This window comes from Dermacentor albipictus, chromosome 8, assembly GCF_038994185.2.
Source record: "Dermacentor albipictus isolate Rhodes 1998 colony chromosome 8, USDA_Dalb.pri_finalv2, whole genome shotgun sequence".
NCBI classification, from domain to species: domain Eukaryota; kingdom Metazoa; phylum Arthropoda; class Arachnida; order Ixodida; family Ixodidae; genus Dermacentor; species Dermacentor albipictus.
In genome coordinates, this window is record NC_091828.1 from 114,848,929 (window position 1) to 114,863,579 (window position 14,651).

At 48.0% G+C, this 14,651-nt stretch overlaps 1 protein-coding gene across 2 annotated transcripts in view; it reads right to left on the minus strand.

The window, feature by feature from the left end:
* Positions 1-14,651, minus strand: part of E(bx) (nucleosome-remodeling factor subunit NURF301 E(bx)) — a 56,140-nt gene that overhangs the window by 23,166 nt on the left and 18,323 nt on the right. For both annotated transcript variants that reach the window (XM_065454200.2, XM_065454199.2), the window contains 8 exons: positions 11,142-11,281; positions 9,700-9,912; positions 8,120-8,341; positions 5,394-5,579; positions 3,460-3,750; positions 1,461-2,587; positions 393-501; positions 16-229 (listed from right to left, as the gene is read on the minus strand). In XM_065454200.2, the coding sequence (XP_065310272.1) occupies positions 16-229; positions 393-501; positions 1,461-2,587; positions 3,460-3,750; positions 5,394-5,579; positions 8,120-8,341; positions 9,700-9,912; positions 11,142-11,281 (2,502 nt within the window). The remainder of the gene's footprint in view (positions 1-15; positions 230-392; positions 502-1,460; positions 2,588-3,459; positions 3,751-5,393; positions 5,580-8,119; positions 8,342-9,699; positions 9,913-11,141; positions 11,282-14,651) is intronic.

The following is a 14,651-nucleotide window of genomic DNA, read 5'->3' on the forward strand; positions in this document are numbered from 1 at the left end:
ACTTTCTCGACCCACCTCTGGGTTTGGAGGGCAGGTCTATGGGCACCGTGATGCGCCGCACGAGGTACTCGGAGCGCAGGCCGAAGGGGCCCACGTCCTTGCGCTTGAGCAGCTCGGTGGTCTGCACGTCGCTCTCGGTGGTCATCGTGTTGGTGCCGCCCGGCGGGGGCTTGGCCTGCAGGTCGTCCCAGCGCAGGCTGGCCCACAGCACGCGCAACTGAAGCGCCACCTGGGCGAAGGCAGGGGGGGGGGACACACATTGTCACACCATTGCAGGTTACGACAAGCCACTCACAAGAACGACACCGCAGTGCCTGAATATCACGAAACCTCAAAGCCACAACAAGTGGCGTGCACGGTGGCCGCGCACTAGCGTAGTAGTAGCCACGCACCTGGTGGATGGTGGTCAGCATTTGATTCCGGTACCGCCAGGCAGTCTTGAAGCAGGGCCTTGGGCTGACGCCGTAGGGCCAGCTTTGCGGGTTCACCTTGGCTGTGTAGCTGCAATCGTGGCGATTGTTATTAGGCGCAGCGGGAGGGTGGTGACCACAGCACACTTGGCAAGCACCGTCTGCTCTCACCTTTGCTATACGAGTAATCTGTTCGAGAACCACCACCAACTGTTTCATGAATATCTTACTGCCCTCCCCGCTGTACTGACACAAAATATTTTCCGAACACTTAAGCCCATTTCTAGAGTTAAGTTAGTTGTTTCGTTTACCTCTGACCACATGTTTTAGCACTGCCTAGAAATCTTTAAGGAACATTTTAAAAAATCGTGCAGAAGCTTCTCTGGGAGAGGGCCAATGTACCCGGACAGTACAAACCAACAGTGCTGAGGCGACACAAACAGGTGCAGACAGCAGCACGAGGAGCATTAAAAAGGCAAGCAAAGTACTGCAGGTGGCAGCGCCAAGTGACGTTCCGATCATTATAAGCCGCTATTGCTTTTTAGTGCCTTATCCATCGGCATTGAACCACTGTGAACCGTAATTAAACATACTCTGGCGGCCATACAGTTTCACACAATCATTACAAGAGGGAACTGCGGTGCTGGTGTCTACGGGAGCTGCAATGGGAGTGGTTGTACCAGCATGGGAATTACGGGAAGTACATGGATTTGCCTAAACTTCGTCCTTCTGCCTTCAAATGGCTCCGTGATTTTGTAAACTCAGCATCTACAACAAAGTACTGTGCAATAAACAAATTAAACAAGCTTTTTAAGATTTGTGGACCAGCTGCCTTAATTATTTTCACACAGAGACAGAAAAATATATATATATTTTTAGGTTACAGGGCGATAACAGCTTGCATTGCGTGAACTCTGCAGCGTGAACACTGCAATTTTTTGCATCTGAAAGCTGCTTCACATCCCACAATATTATTTTTGCTCATCCTGCCAGGGACAAACTAGTGAAAGTCAACTTTGCCAGGAAGAAAGGAAAAGCCAACAAGCCCACCTGAATCCCGTGGCTTCACGAAGAGAGCCTCTTCGGGACATCTTGCGTAGTTCGTGCTGTGGCAAAACCATGATGCTGCGTTGCTTGCTGGCAAAGGTCTGGAAGCGGCAGAACGGCGGCAGCGTGCCCTTGTTCTTCTTCACCTTCTTGGTCACCTTGGTGATCTTGCCCAGGTACACCTTGTTGCTTGTCGTCGTCACTGTGGTGCTCATTGCCTTGCCCTCGGCCACGGCCGTAGTCGTCAACGTCTTGGACGTCGTCGCTGCGGCTGCTACGGCCGCTCCCGCCACTTTTGTCACGGCCGTGCTGCCCGCGGACGACGCGATGATTGTTGCGGACACCAGCGCTTTTGCAACTGCCGCAGCTGCCGTTGTCGTCGTTGTCGTCGTCGCCGTGGAAGGCTCGGTTTTCTGGCCAGACTTTTCTGGCTCACTTTTGAGAGTGACAACCTGCTTTTGCTGACTGATGGGAGTCAACTGTGTTGCCACCGGATTTGAAGAAACTTCGGTTGGCAATGCTGAAGCAGAAACTTTCTTGTCGATGTTGTTGCTTACCGGCTGTGGTGATTTCACCCCTACATTTGTGGGCTGCGCAATTTCATTCTCCACAACAGCAGGCAACATTTCAGTGTCTTCACCAGCAGCTGTTGCTGCTGCCTCTTCCTTTACAGATACGGGCAGCTCGCTTCCAGCAGGGATGGACGTGTCGTCATCGGCAGGAGCAGGTTTTTCTTCGGCTAAACTGGACACCTCCTCTTCTGCGCAAGAAGACACGTCCTCCTCCATGGAAACGGGCGGGTCACCCTCGCCACAAGTGGCCACCTCTTCCTCGACAGATGCAGAGGCATGGTCGCTGCAGACGACTTCCTCCGCAACTGCAGGCTCAGTGAGTACCGTCTCCTCTGCGGCCGTCTCAACAGGAGGGAGCTCGGACTCGTCTGTCTCGACCACCTCCTCGGCCGCGACTGTGGTCATTTCAACATCGTTGCATGGCTCAGGGACATCGGGCACCATATCTTCAGGCTCGTGCTTCACCACAGAGGTGGTCGTGCTGGTGGTCGTGACAGTGGTCCGGGACACGGTGGTTGTGGTGGTCGTGGTCATCTTCTCCACGACAGTCTGCTTTACCTGCGGAATGAAAGCCATCCAACAAACACGGGCTCAAACGACAAGGTCAGTTGTAGCATTATTACTTTGCATTTCTCTAGCTATGGTCCCCGTAAATGCTGAGCCCACTCTTTCACAAATGCCTTTAATTTGAGAACAATTCACAAGACATTTTTAACTTTAAGGCATAAGAGAAACAAGTACAGTCAGCTAAAAGAAGTTTATGAGACACGAGTTCCACAACAAATGTCAATTTCTGCTCTGTGACTACAGACTGAAACCTTGAATTTGTCACGATCGACGACACGCCACACGTGGTCCCGAACTACCGCTTTATTTCCCGAACGCCAACCTTTCGCACCACACAACCACACTCCGAGTTCTCCCTTTTGCCACTCTCCCCCCGCACGCTCGCACCGCTGTCCTCTCCGCACTCACGCCACCTGTTCGTCGCTCAGTCAACTACCGTCGATCCCGCGCCTGGCCTCCGAGAACCGCGGCTCCTCGTCATGGGTCTTGGGCTGGCTTGCCGCGGGTCTTGCGCGTCACAAATTCAAGGCATGTCCCCAGCCTTTGCAGGGATAGGTTCCTTCCCCTTTTCTTTTGATCTTTTTGCATATCCTGCGTCCCACAATCTCTTGCAGCCGAATGTTCGTTCATACAAGTGATTGCACCTGAAGATCAGTGTACGTCTGTACAAGTTCCTAGAGGAAAAACTACTTGAATCAACTTAAGTAAACTAATTATCGATAAAATGTACTTTCACATGTCAACGGCACATTTCTAACTTTGCACGAGCCGAATATCCAGACTTCACGCGCCTTTCCTCGGCCAGTAAACGAGAAACAGAAAGCCCCCCCCCCCCCAAAAGAGGAGCAAGCATCTCAACCCACCTCGCTCGCTGGAACACCTGGGTCAACTGGCTTCAGGAGGCTCTGCAGCTTGACTGGCGACTTGACTTCTTGCTTGACCACTGACTTGGTGTCTCCATTGGCGATCGCATGGTCGGTAGCCGCTGCAGTTGCCGGTGTCCGGACACTGCTGTGAATGGTTGCCACCTTGACGAAGAGCTTGGAAGCCCGGCAGGTGGATGAATAGCAGTTGCCGCCAACAGCAGACGCCACCGTGCCGCGCCGGCACAGAGGCGAATAGCAACGTCTCGCCCTCTCCGCGAGATCCAGGCCCTGGGGGGAAAAAAAAAAGAAAGATTAATACGAACACAAATCTCAACAGTGCAACAATGTGGCCCCTGGCCACAAGTTGGCATTAAATGGTTCGTGTCGAGTATAATCATGCACTCTAAAAACAGTTGCACCCTTTGGGCCGTATATTTCTCACACAACAATAATCGTCATCTGTCTTGCTTGCGTTTGCTTTCTTGAAAATGCTGCGTTTACAACTTTCATGTTGAGAATGCTCTTGTCATGCTGATAGCACGCGCATGCCATTCGTGACCTGGACGTACCGGGTTCGCAGTGTTAAAGAACGCAAATGCGGGCAAGACAGATGATGATTATCGTTCCGCAGCAAATATACACCCCAAAGGGTGCAACTGTTTTTACAGTGTGGTAGCAGCATACCATCTTCACACAGCTAAGCTGCAAATTTAGTAGATCCAGACCAAAAATAATAGCAAAATTCAATGCCATTAAATGGCAAGAAAATTTATAGGTGATGCTCCTCAAAACAACATTTTCTTTTTTTTTTTCACTTCTCTTAGGGATGTGAAAATTCTGCAATCTATAGAGTTCTCTATGCACATTTAAAATACGTCATTAGCTTTTGCGCAGCTGTTATATTTCTTGAGTTACCTCCGACACAATGGCATATATAGTGGCCATTGTGGGCACTTTCTTAGGAATTAAATTTTAGCAGAAAGCATCCTGCTGTAGCTTACTTAGCTCGTTGTAGAATGCAAGGTGCCAATATCTATCCAAACAGCATGTACAATTACTGCAACTATACAAAAGAAATATTGGACACTAACCAACTTTTTTTCACAATCCCTTGAAGCGTAGCCGTCTACTTTTGCAACTACTGCCGAGAGATAATGCCATTTCAAGCAGATATTAGCATTCTACATATCTTGATAAGTATCTATGCGAAATTTCGTTGGTATAGGACAATTATAAGCGCTTAACATTATTTTCATGAATCGCAAAAAAAAAATTGAAGTGTAGTAATTTCCTTTTTGCATAGTTCCACTAATTGTACATGCTGTTTGGGACAGACATCAGAACTTTGCAGTCTATAAAGAGCCAAGTAAGCTACAGCACGATGCATTTTGCAAAAATTAATACACAAGAAAGTAGCCACAAAGATCACTGTACATTGCCATTGTGTAGGCAGGACATAGCTCTAGAAATAAAGCAGCTAGACAAAAACTAATGACATACTCGAAATTTACCAAACAAAATTTTCTAATTGGCTCAATTTTCGAGCCACTAGTACAAATAATAGTAATAATAATAAAATTTCTGGGAGCATGTCCCCTAAATATAACCTGCAACAAAATTTTAGTTCACATCGAAAGCCTGGTTTCAGATAGTGCGGACATCTTGCCACCTTATCCTAAAATTTCACCACAAATTAGTTTTATCTCAAATTCGACTGTATTCAAGAGTGCCAACCTAAAAAAATGACGTTTATTTTTATGCACAGGCGACGACCAATTATTTGGCTGTCCGAACTCCAAAGCAGTGCCTTGACCACCATTTCCATGCTGCCAATTCTGCATTCGGAATAGGCTGCATTCTTTCAACACTGCACGAATCACTGATGCACGAGGTTCTTGAAAAACACATTTCCGGCACAAGTTCAAACTCACCGAATCCTCAGCAGTCACCATTCCATTGAGCACCAGCGGCTTTGCCACTTTCACTGGCGACTCGACGGTCTCGACGTCCACGTGAGGCTCAGCCTTGATCCTTGTCGACTCGGCCATTTTGTCCTCCAGCTCCTTTAGCTTCAACCGGCGCTCCAGAAAGCCGTCAATCTTAGTTGTTTTGGCCACCTGCAAATCACCACACCAGATCAGGTCGGGTCATCATTTCAGTGGACAGCAGAGAGGATAAGACCCACTCTAACCACTTTCCATAATCATTCACCAATGTGGGTCCACCTCTGGAGGTTCTTTCCCAACCAGTTTTGGATTCGGCTGCCTATAACCATGAATCAGTGGCTTTCAAAGCTGTTCACCGAGTCACTGGAACTACAAGTGTGACTGCACACAACAGTGTAATTTTACATGGCAGGCACTCAAAACTTAACTCAAGGTCAGAACAGTGTGTTCCACTAACTGAAAGCGCCACTCAAAATATTGCAAGCACCCCAGACATAGTTTACCCAAATCTTTTCAGCACATTCCTCGCTTTACTTAAGGGGGGACGCGGGGATCAACTCCGGAAAAACGACCCAAAAATCACTTTTTAGAAAGTTGCAGATTTCGAATCTTTGACCCCTTTTCTATAAGTTTTCCAAGTATTTCCGCTGAAAACGACTGCTAAGTACCATAAATAAATATATACATAAGGCAATACAGCGAAAATTTCGTGAAAATCGGTGGAAAAGTCGCGGTTTTCGAGCGTCCCTAGCTCCGGAACGGCAGTACGCGGCGCGGCCATGCTGGTACCGTTGAAAAGCGCGCCTCTTCGCCTTTTGACTCCTCTCTTTCATTTCCTGATAGAGAGAAGGGCAAGCATAAAAAAGCAAAAAGTCTGAAGGTCGCGGAGCTGCTTGTCGCGGCCGCCGATTGGCTTGCTCCGTCACGTGCGTTCTATGAGCCGCCCCATTGGCCGGGTCTGGAAGCGAGCTGCTGCGGCGTCTGCTTCTCCCGTTTCATCGCGCGCTGGCTGCTGCTCCTTTGTTTACATGTTGGATATTCGAGGTACACCGCCGCTTCATCGCATTAATCGGATTTGAGTTTTCTATTTCATTTTGTGGTTTCGAGCATGACTTGGCGGGCGTGGACGACGAAATACGCGACCAAGCGCCGCTTCGGCAGCCGCAAGCGCAAGCCGCCGAACATCCGATGGATTAGTCCTAGCAGAGTTGCGTCCGCGCGCAAGCTTAGACTGCCGACGCATTGCCGGGCAATTCGCAGGCTGTTGCAGCCTTGAGTTCCAGTGGTGATGATACCGAACTAATAACCGCCTTTTCCGATGCTTCCGGGCCTGCAACGCCCTGTAAATGCTCCGCGACGTACCCCGATTGTGCCACCGCCGTCACCGAGATGAACGACGAAAGTGCGGTCCAAGCGCGTGCGTCTGCGGCCGTGAAGACGAACCGTGCATCAGCAACGGTCGCACCATGCAGTCGCATCTTGAGTCACAATTCATCTTGTCAGAAGTGTTGAATATGACCGCCGCCACTGTCCGCGCGTCACTTCGTTCTGTGCCGGCAACCGAACGGAAGATAGGGTTTGCGGCTGGAGGATCATGCTCGGTGGCGACGGACTCAAGCGAGTCGAGCAGCTGAGAAAAATGCCTTGCGCAAGAAGAGGGCACAAAAAGCACATGAAAGCAAGCATAAAAGATCCAAGAAGCCAAGAGAGCAGCCTGACTCCTGTACCTACAAGGCCGGTGGTTTCTAGTCGAATAAACATGGCCCAAAACTTCAAACACATTTTTCTCAAAACTTTTTTCTACCACCAAGGTCAGCTTGCAAAGCCAATATCTCAGCCACCGTTATGAATATTTTTACACCGTTTGTTTTGTTACACTCATTGTGCACCACTGCACACAGTGACATGTTTTGTTTTCAAAATAGTTGCTTCAATAATTTGTTATCTTTTGTTTTCACAGTCTCGATTTTCATGCAACTGAAGTAGCTGCAAAAGAATGAAAATATAAAAAAAATCTGTTAGGCTAAAAAAATTACAGGAATGTCACTGTGTGGAGGATACATATAGGAGTGCTATCAAAGTTTGTTTGAACTCCTAGCACCAATATACAGGTGTGCAGGCACTTTGCAAAAATGAAAGCAGAACAATTTTGTAAACAAAGATGTACTTCAGATATTGCAGCCATATTTTCACCATATTTTCACAGTTTTGTTTATGTGATATTATTAACATCTGTGCAAAATTTAATCAAAATCGGATGGTAAATAAAAAAGTTAGCTTTGATCCCCATATCCCCCCTTAATTTATCTGATCACCACCACGACATGACCATGATAGTTTGCTGGAACGGCGCACAAATGAGCAAGGGGGGGGGGGGGGGTTGCATGTGCCGTGAAGCTGCAACAATAGTTTCAATAAATTGATTGACAAGTTGATCTTCTGCTTACACATCAATCTCCTCTCGAAAAGCCTTGAAATGTTTGTGTGACAGAGGCATAACACCCTGCTGAATACTCTGCAGCAAGCGCCCATTTGAGTAAGCATGACAAAATGAACAACACTGTGGGTGAAACTAAACAAGAGTTATAGACTAAGGTTAAGAGACCAAGGTTAAGAGACATCAAAAACTCTCCGTGAGAGGAACAGCAGCATGCCTCTGTCCCATTCCCGAAGCTCTCCAACTGTTGCCGAGCCTTATGCGGTCCCCTCACCTTTGGGTAGAGGGTCCGCACGGGCGAGGAGAGTGACTCGGAGACGTCGACCAGCTCCACGACCATGGCTCGGGATGCCAGCATCGCCTTGAGCAGGGTCTCACCGGTAATTTTCACCTCCCTCGTCGTCTCCCCAGGCTCCGCGGATGGTGCAGAACTGTCACCGGTTGCACCCGCCTCCGTTTTCACCTCACTGCCTTCCCCTCCACCTTCCTTCACAGCCTGCAGCATGGAGAGAGAGAGAGAATGGACAAGCATTCTTTTCTTTTTTCTAGAGCCACGACAAGGTTCCACGCTAAATTAAATTCTGGGGTTTTACATGCCAAAACCACAATATGATTATGAAGCATGCCGTAGTTGGGGACTCTGCATTGATACTGACCACATGGGGTTCCTTAACATGCTCCCAATGAACAGAACCTTTCATTTCATTTCATTTATTATCACCTGTAAGGCCCGAAGGCATTACACAAGGGTGGGCAATGCAAACACGTCTAAGAGTGGTTACGTACAAAACAACAACAACAACAACAACAACAACAACAACAACAACAACAACAACAACAACAACAACGCTTCTCTTTTTTTTCAACTTCATCGAAATTCAGACGGGGTTTGGTCCCACGACCTCGTGCTTGGCAGCGCAACACCATAGCTGCTAGGCAACCGCGGCGGGTTACAAATTCTACGCTCCAGGGAGGGTGTGTTGAGACCACTCCACTCGTCACGACGGTGAGTAGACTGGCTTACAATGAGGTTGCTCAGTGCAAGTTGGCAGCCAAGGCCCCCCACATGTGTATGTTATGCAGGGATGCAGTGCTGTGTTGGCTCGGGGACAGTGTGAGCAGGTGCACGCAACTGCGGGTACAAATCTGCACACATAGCCAATGAGGTACATTTGGGGCTGGTTGTGTGATGTGTATATTGTGTTATGTAAAGTTTGCGTTGTTTGTTTGCCTGCCTCAGAAGTACAATGTGCTTTCTTGGAAAGGATTTGCGTCGTCTCGCTACACCCTTCTTGGACTATACAGAGGGTTCTAAGGGAGGCCCATCCTTCTCGATAACATTCCTTACCTAACCTAACACAGTCGAATTTTGTTACAACAAAGTCGCGTCCAATACAACAATAACCAATAATTGTTATAAGCATATATTCATTACACATTGATATTGGGAAGAAATATTTCAGGTTTGCTTCATTATATCCGTGTTGGTTCCGTCGAGGGTCAACCGTGCCTAGCCTTAGGACAACCCAGACCAGGGCATCGTTACTGTAGTAATGCCTTCCGCTCGGTTCTGTCACTCTTATCATCCATCATTCACGGCCAACTGGTCCCACTGATAACGCAGGCAGAGTTTCACTCTGACCACCGACAAAGCGTGAAAAGGAACAACGTCGGAAAAGGCATCGCTAGAGAACCACAGCCCGTGGTATTGCAGCCTCGGCATGGGTCCAGGGAATGCCCAGGGAAGCGTCACAGTAAAGCTGTGAAGCTGTTTTTGATTCACGTGAAGCTTCACTAGTAAAGCTTCACGTGAAACTTCAGCAGACACTGCTCGCAAGCGTCCGACAGACCCACCTTAGCAGCCTCCTCGGCAGCGGCCTTGGCCTTGTTCTCGGCGGCGTTTCGCTGCTGCTGCTGGCCATGCTGCAGGGCGATGACCACCTTGTGTGGGCCCGCCCGCAGGCCCACCGTGTGCGCTGGAACGTGCCGCACCACCCTTGTGCAGCTTTGCCACTGCCAGCCGCCCTGGCCCGTGATCCGGTACTCTTCACCCTTTTGTTTCCACACCTGCGGCACAGCAGATAGAGAGAGAGAGAGAGATGGGCATCAGCTTGTGGACGGCTCAGTAGGCGGTAAAAATGCATCACCTAAACAGAGTTTGGCAAAAAAGTTCTGTAAAAATCTGCAAGGAGGAGGATCTTTAAGCTCGAGGACGTTTAAGCTCCCGAGACTGCACTGTACGAAATTCCGTAAGTTCTACGAACCTTTATGCCAAAGTTTTGCATTTGTCCGCAAATTTTTGTTTGTCATTATCCTCCGCAATGCACTTCTTAACAGACATTAACGTGGCTTTATGTGGAAGGGAATAAGAAAGATCTTCAACGTCTACGCTGAAACCGAAACAGTCTACAGTGCTCGGCTTCTTCAAGAACTCAACCACCACACCAGAACAGGGGGCTACTAATATATTTACTGCTTGAAAATGACCTAGATGTTTTTGTAACAGGCTAGAGAAAGCACATGCCTTCAATTCTTCTCAAAATTAACTAGGAAGCAACTATTTAACCTATTCACCTATGCCAGATGAATGCGAAACTGTGTGGGAGTGGTCTAATCGTAATGCTTACTGGCATTTTTCAAGAAAATGGACACTATTTTGACATAGGTCGTTGTGTAGTCGCAGGTTCCGAAAAGCGAACCCCCAAGTATGTTTCGAATATTGTGAAGTGACACAAAAATCCAGGATGCAGTGTGAACATGGCCATCCACCATGCAATTTCACATTTTCATGTCTGTTCTTATGCGAAGAAAAGCAGTTTTAAACTGTGCCAAACATGAGGACATGGAGACTGCAGTCAGATACATGGAAGTGCTGCTTCTGGCATCTAACAGCGACCCATTAGAAAAAAAAAAAATTGTGTTCATAACATAATAAGGTAATAACTGTCTCGAAAAGGGAATATGCCCCTGAGCTGTCTTCAAGTTGGAAGAGGGTAACGAAAGAGAAATGCAGCCATCTACCCAAGAGCAACACGAAGGAAGAAAGAAAACCCCCCACATGGGTTTCTCAGAAAGGTTCATAGTGGAAGAAAAATCTTGGGGCTCTACAGAGGAAGAACTTCAGTTTGGCCTAGTTGGTGCTTACTGCATATCATATCGACCACAAATAAAGACGGGGACAGCGTAAGAGAACACCACCCCGCATTGCTCTTGTGTTCTCTTCCGCTGTCCCTCGTCTTTATTAGTGGTCAATATGAGAAACTGCAGGGGAATCTGGCTGGGCAGGGCGCTCTCACCTGGTGCTTGAGCCCCAACGTGTACTTGACCCAGACGCTGCGGTCCACTTCCTCCTCCATGAGCTCTCGCCGCTCCCGCTTCTCCAGCTTCTTCTTCTCCTCCCGCTCGGCCACCGTCGTCCGCCGGAGGTGGGTGTGACCTGCGGAGTGCGAGGAGCACGGATAAATCGCCGCACCCGGCCCTGCTTCCGCATCCTCCGCAACCGGCCTGCGTCGAGACACGCCAGCGGAAGTGGCAGGGCCGACCACCACTCCCAGAAGCAATGCCCGTAGAGTTTCTCACCACATTACCGGGAGGAAAACCTGGCACCACCCTCTGCTCGAGTTTCCGAAGGGGTGCTGCGCCACCGAAGGAACGCTAAGGTACTAGTATACTACTATACTATTACTATAATATACTAGTATACTAGTACTACTACTAGTACTAGTAGTAGTATAACTATACTAGTATATAAGTACTAGTATAAGGTACTATAGTAGTAACTTGTCACAAAGGTGTTGGCTTGGACCAAAACACGGTCATGGCTCCCCAAACAAAGCTTCCTTGGAATGATATCAGAAAGTCGCAATTCACCCGCAATACGGTTGAACTTTGTTACACAAAAATGCACACTACTTGAAAGTAAGCGTGCATTCGATACGCACTGACACTGGCAAAAAACATTTAAGATTTACTTCTTCATACAGCGCAACCTCATTGATAGGTTCCTCACTGTTGCGTTTTCCCGGCTGATACACTACATTCTTTCGGTCCCAAACTACAGCCCATATATATATTATGTTCCCGTTTGATATGTCACCATTGTGTAATGTTCCCGCATCATACGTCGTGTTTCGATGTGGTGGTCACATAAATTTAGCTAAGTAGGGGCAAATCAGCTCTCGCATGTTGCTACGAAGATGATAGATGTGTATTCACGGTTATGCCTGTCAAACCCACCCAGGACCCCACCCCGAAATGCCCGATGTACATGATCATCAGTCTTGAGTGCAACTGTGGTTTTTGCCGGTTCCCTGAAGTCAGCTCTGCCGCAACACAGCTGTTTTATGAGGTGAAGCATAAGCAAAAAAATATATATATATATTGCGGTGAAGCATTTAAAAAGTGGAAAGGGGCCACTGTTTAGAAACCTTGTATGTGTCCCTTAAGGGGGGACACGGGTCTTTAGACCCAAAATATCATAAAAAAACGAATTTTGGAAAATAGCATTTCTCTAATCTACATCTATTATTCTCCCTATCTGCCAAGTTTCCAATCTCGTAAGGTCATATTTCAGCCATAGGAACAATTTAAAAACAGATAGGGCACCTGATTTTTCGCGTGTGTCGACGCGAAAACGACACACATTCAATGACGCCGCGCTCGCGTACTAGTGCCTTGAGGGCGGCCATCTTGGTCTCGTTTGAAAGAACGCGGTTTCGGCTTCAAATATCGCGCGCTGCCGCTTCGTTAGGCTTGCTGGTTCAATACAAAAACCGGCGGCAAAAATAGGTGAAACGCGCTTTCTCATTCGCTGTCGCATGCACGTGACGAGATAACGCCACGTGATTGGCTGGGCGCACTCCCGAGCTGTCTGCTAGCCGCAGCAGAGGCGCAGGCGAGACGCGATGTTCGATACGATCGTTGTGTGAGTACGCGCGACGATGCCTCCTCCGCTCCGAAAGTTTGACTCCAAGCACAAGTATGGAAAGAAAAGGAAGAAGTCCATGCTCAACAACTTCAAAAAACGCCCCACCGCGTCGCAAGTGGTTGAGGACGAGCCACCAACGGCGTCAAGCGACGGAACTGATGGAGCCGACCGAGTGCTAGGCCTAGGTGGTGCGACAACGAGTAGCTGCGACGAAAACGCCAGCCGCGTCCGTCGTGACACCGTTATGCTGACGCCTTCAGATTTGGAGGTAATCGACATGAGATCCGACGAGAAACTACAAGAGCTCGCATCAACCGCAGCAGTGAGCCGTAAGTCGGAGATCTTGTCCGCTGGCGATGTCGCGGCCGGCCCGATTGACGACACAGTTTTCACCGTGGTGTGCCTGGAATCGGTGAACGCACTTCTGGAGCATATGAACTGTAATACATGCGGCGGTAGCGCGAAAATCAGCCGGAAGGAGCGCGAATATGGCCTTGCAGTAAGTCTGGTGCTCATATGCTCGAAATGCGGCGACAAAGCGTCAGCGTGGAGCTCGCCGCGTGTGAATGGGACTCAGAAAGTGAATCCGTTTACCGTCAACATTCTGGCTGCGCGCGCTATGCAAAGCACCGGCAATCGGCAAACTGCGTTCAATGATATTTTCGCAACAATGAATATATCGCACCGCGGGCTGCATACGAAAACGTGGCAGGGGTACGTCAAAACGAAGTTGACGCCCGCCGCGACCCGGGCAGCTGAGACGCTTACAACAGAATGCGCGAAGTCGGTCCGGCAGCTTTACAGCCAATTAAACTTCGGCAACCCGGGCAACGTTGCTGTATCGTACGACGGGTCTTGGATGACTCGCGGGCTCAGTTCGCACATCGGTGTCGGCGCCGTCATTGAACTTTTCACGGGACTTGTCCTGGACTACGTTGTGCTGAGCAACTTTTGTGCCGGTTGTCAGCGTGGACCAAAAGTTGGTGACCCTTCATACGAAGAATGAAGGAGCTGCAGGAGAACCTCGGCAAGCATTTTGCAAGAACTCTCGATGAATCCTGGCGAAAAGTGTATGCAGCGCATGGCGGAAAAAGATCGGCGCCGATCAGCCGCATCTGAACACAAGCATGCATCGGCAGAAAATGTGCAGTGCTTCTTCAAAAAGCGCCACAGAGACACAAATGCCCAAACTGACTATGCCCCAGGAGCCTACTAATGTTTTGGGAATGTGTATGTGCACACATTTGTGACCCTTCACAATTAAATGTGACATTTATTTGTTTTCTTGATTTTCTCGAAATACTAATTTTACCCACCCAGCAAGACATTTACTGTGATATATCAGTAGCTATCATAGTTATAGTATTAATTTTTTTTGCATCATGAAGCTAGATGTTTGGAGCACCAAACATAGGAAGCAGTTTTTCAAGTTTCTTTGTTTAAAGTTTTTAAAATTTGTCTTTTGTCTGACTAATGCAAGGCCATGTTCAGAACAATGGAGTTCAGTGCACTATAAAGTAGGAAATACTGATCCAATCATAAAAGTTCTTCCTATGTTGTGAAGCTTGTGCTTTCTTCTATTGGACCATATGTCATTTGTCTATTTTTGTGCAGCGGTTATTTGTCTATTGTAGTAAGAAAAAAGGCATTGTAAAATACATTGTTTTCTTAATTATGTAATGAAATAATGAACCTACAAAAAAAATAACTGCATTTTTAGAATCAGGAGAAGGAACTAAATAAGCATGCCAATTTTTATCAAGTTTGGTTCATAAATAAATAATGATAACTTTTAATCGCCATGTCCCCCCTTAATTATAAGTGCACGCACATGCCGGTCCCAGTATGAGTGCTGAGACGTCTAATAACTGTAGCGGAG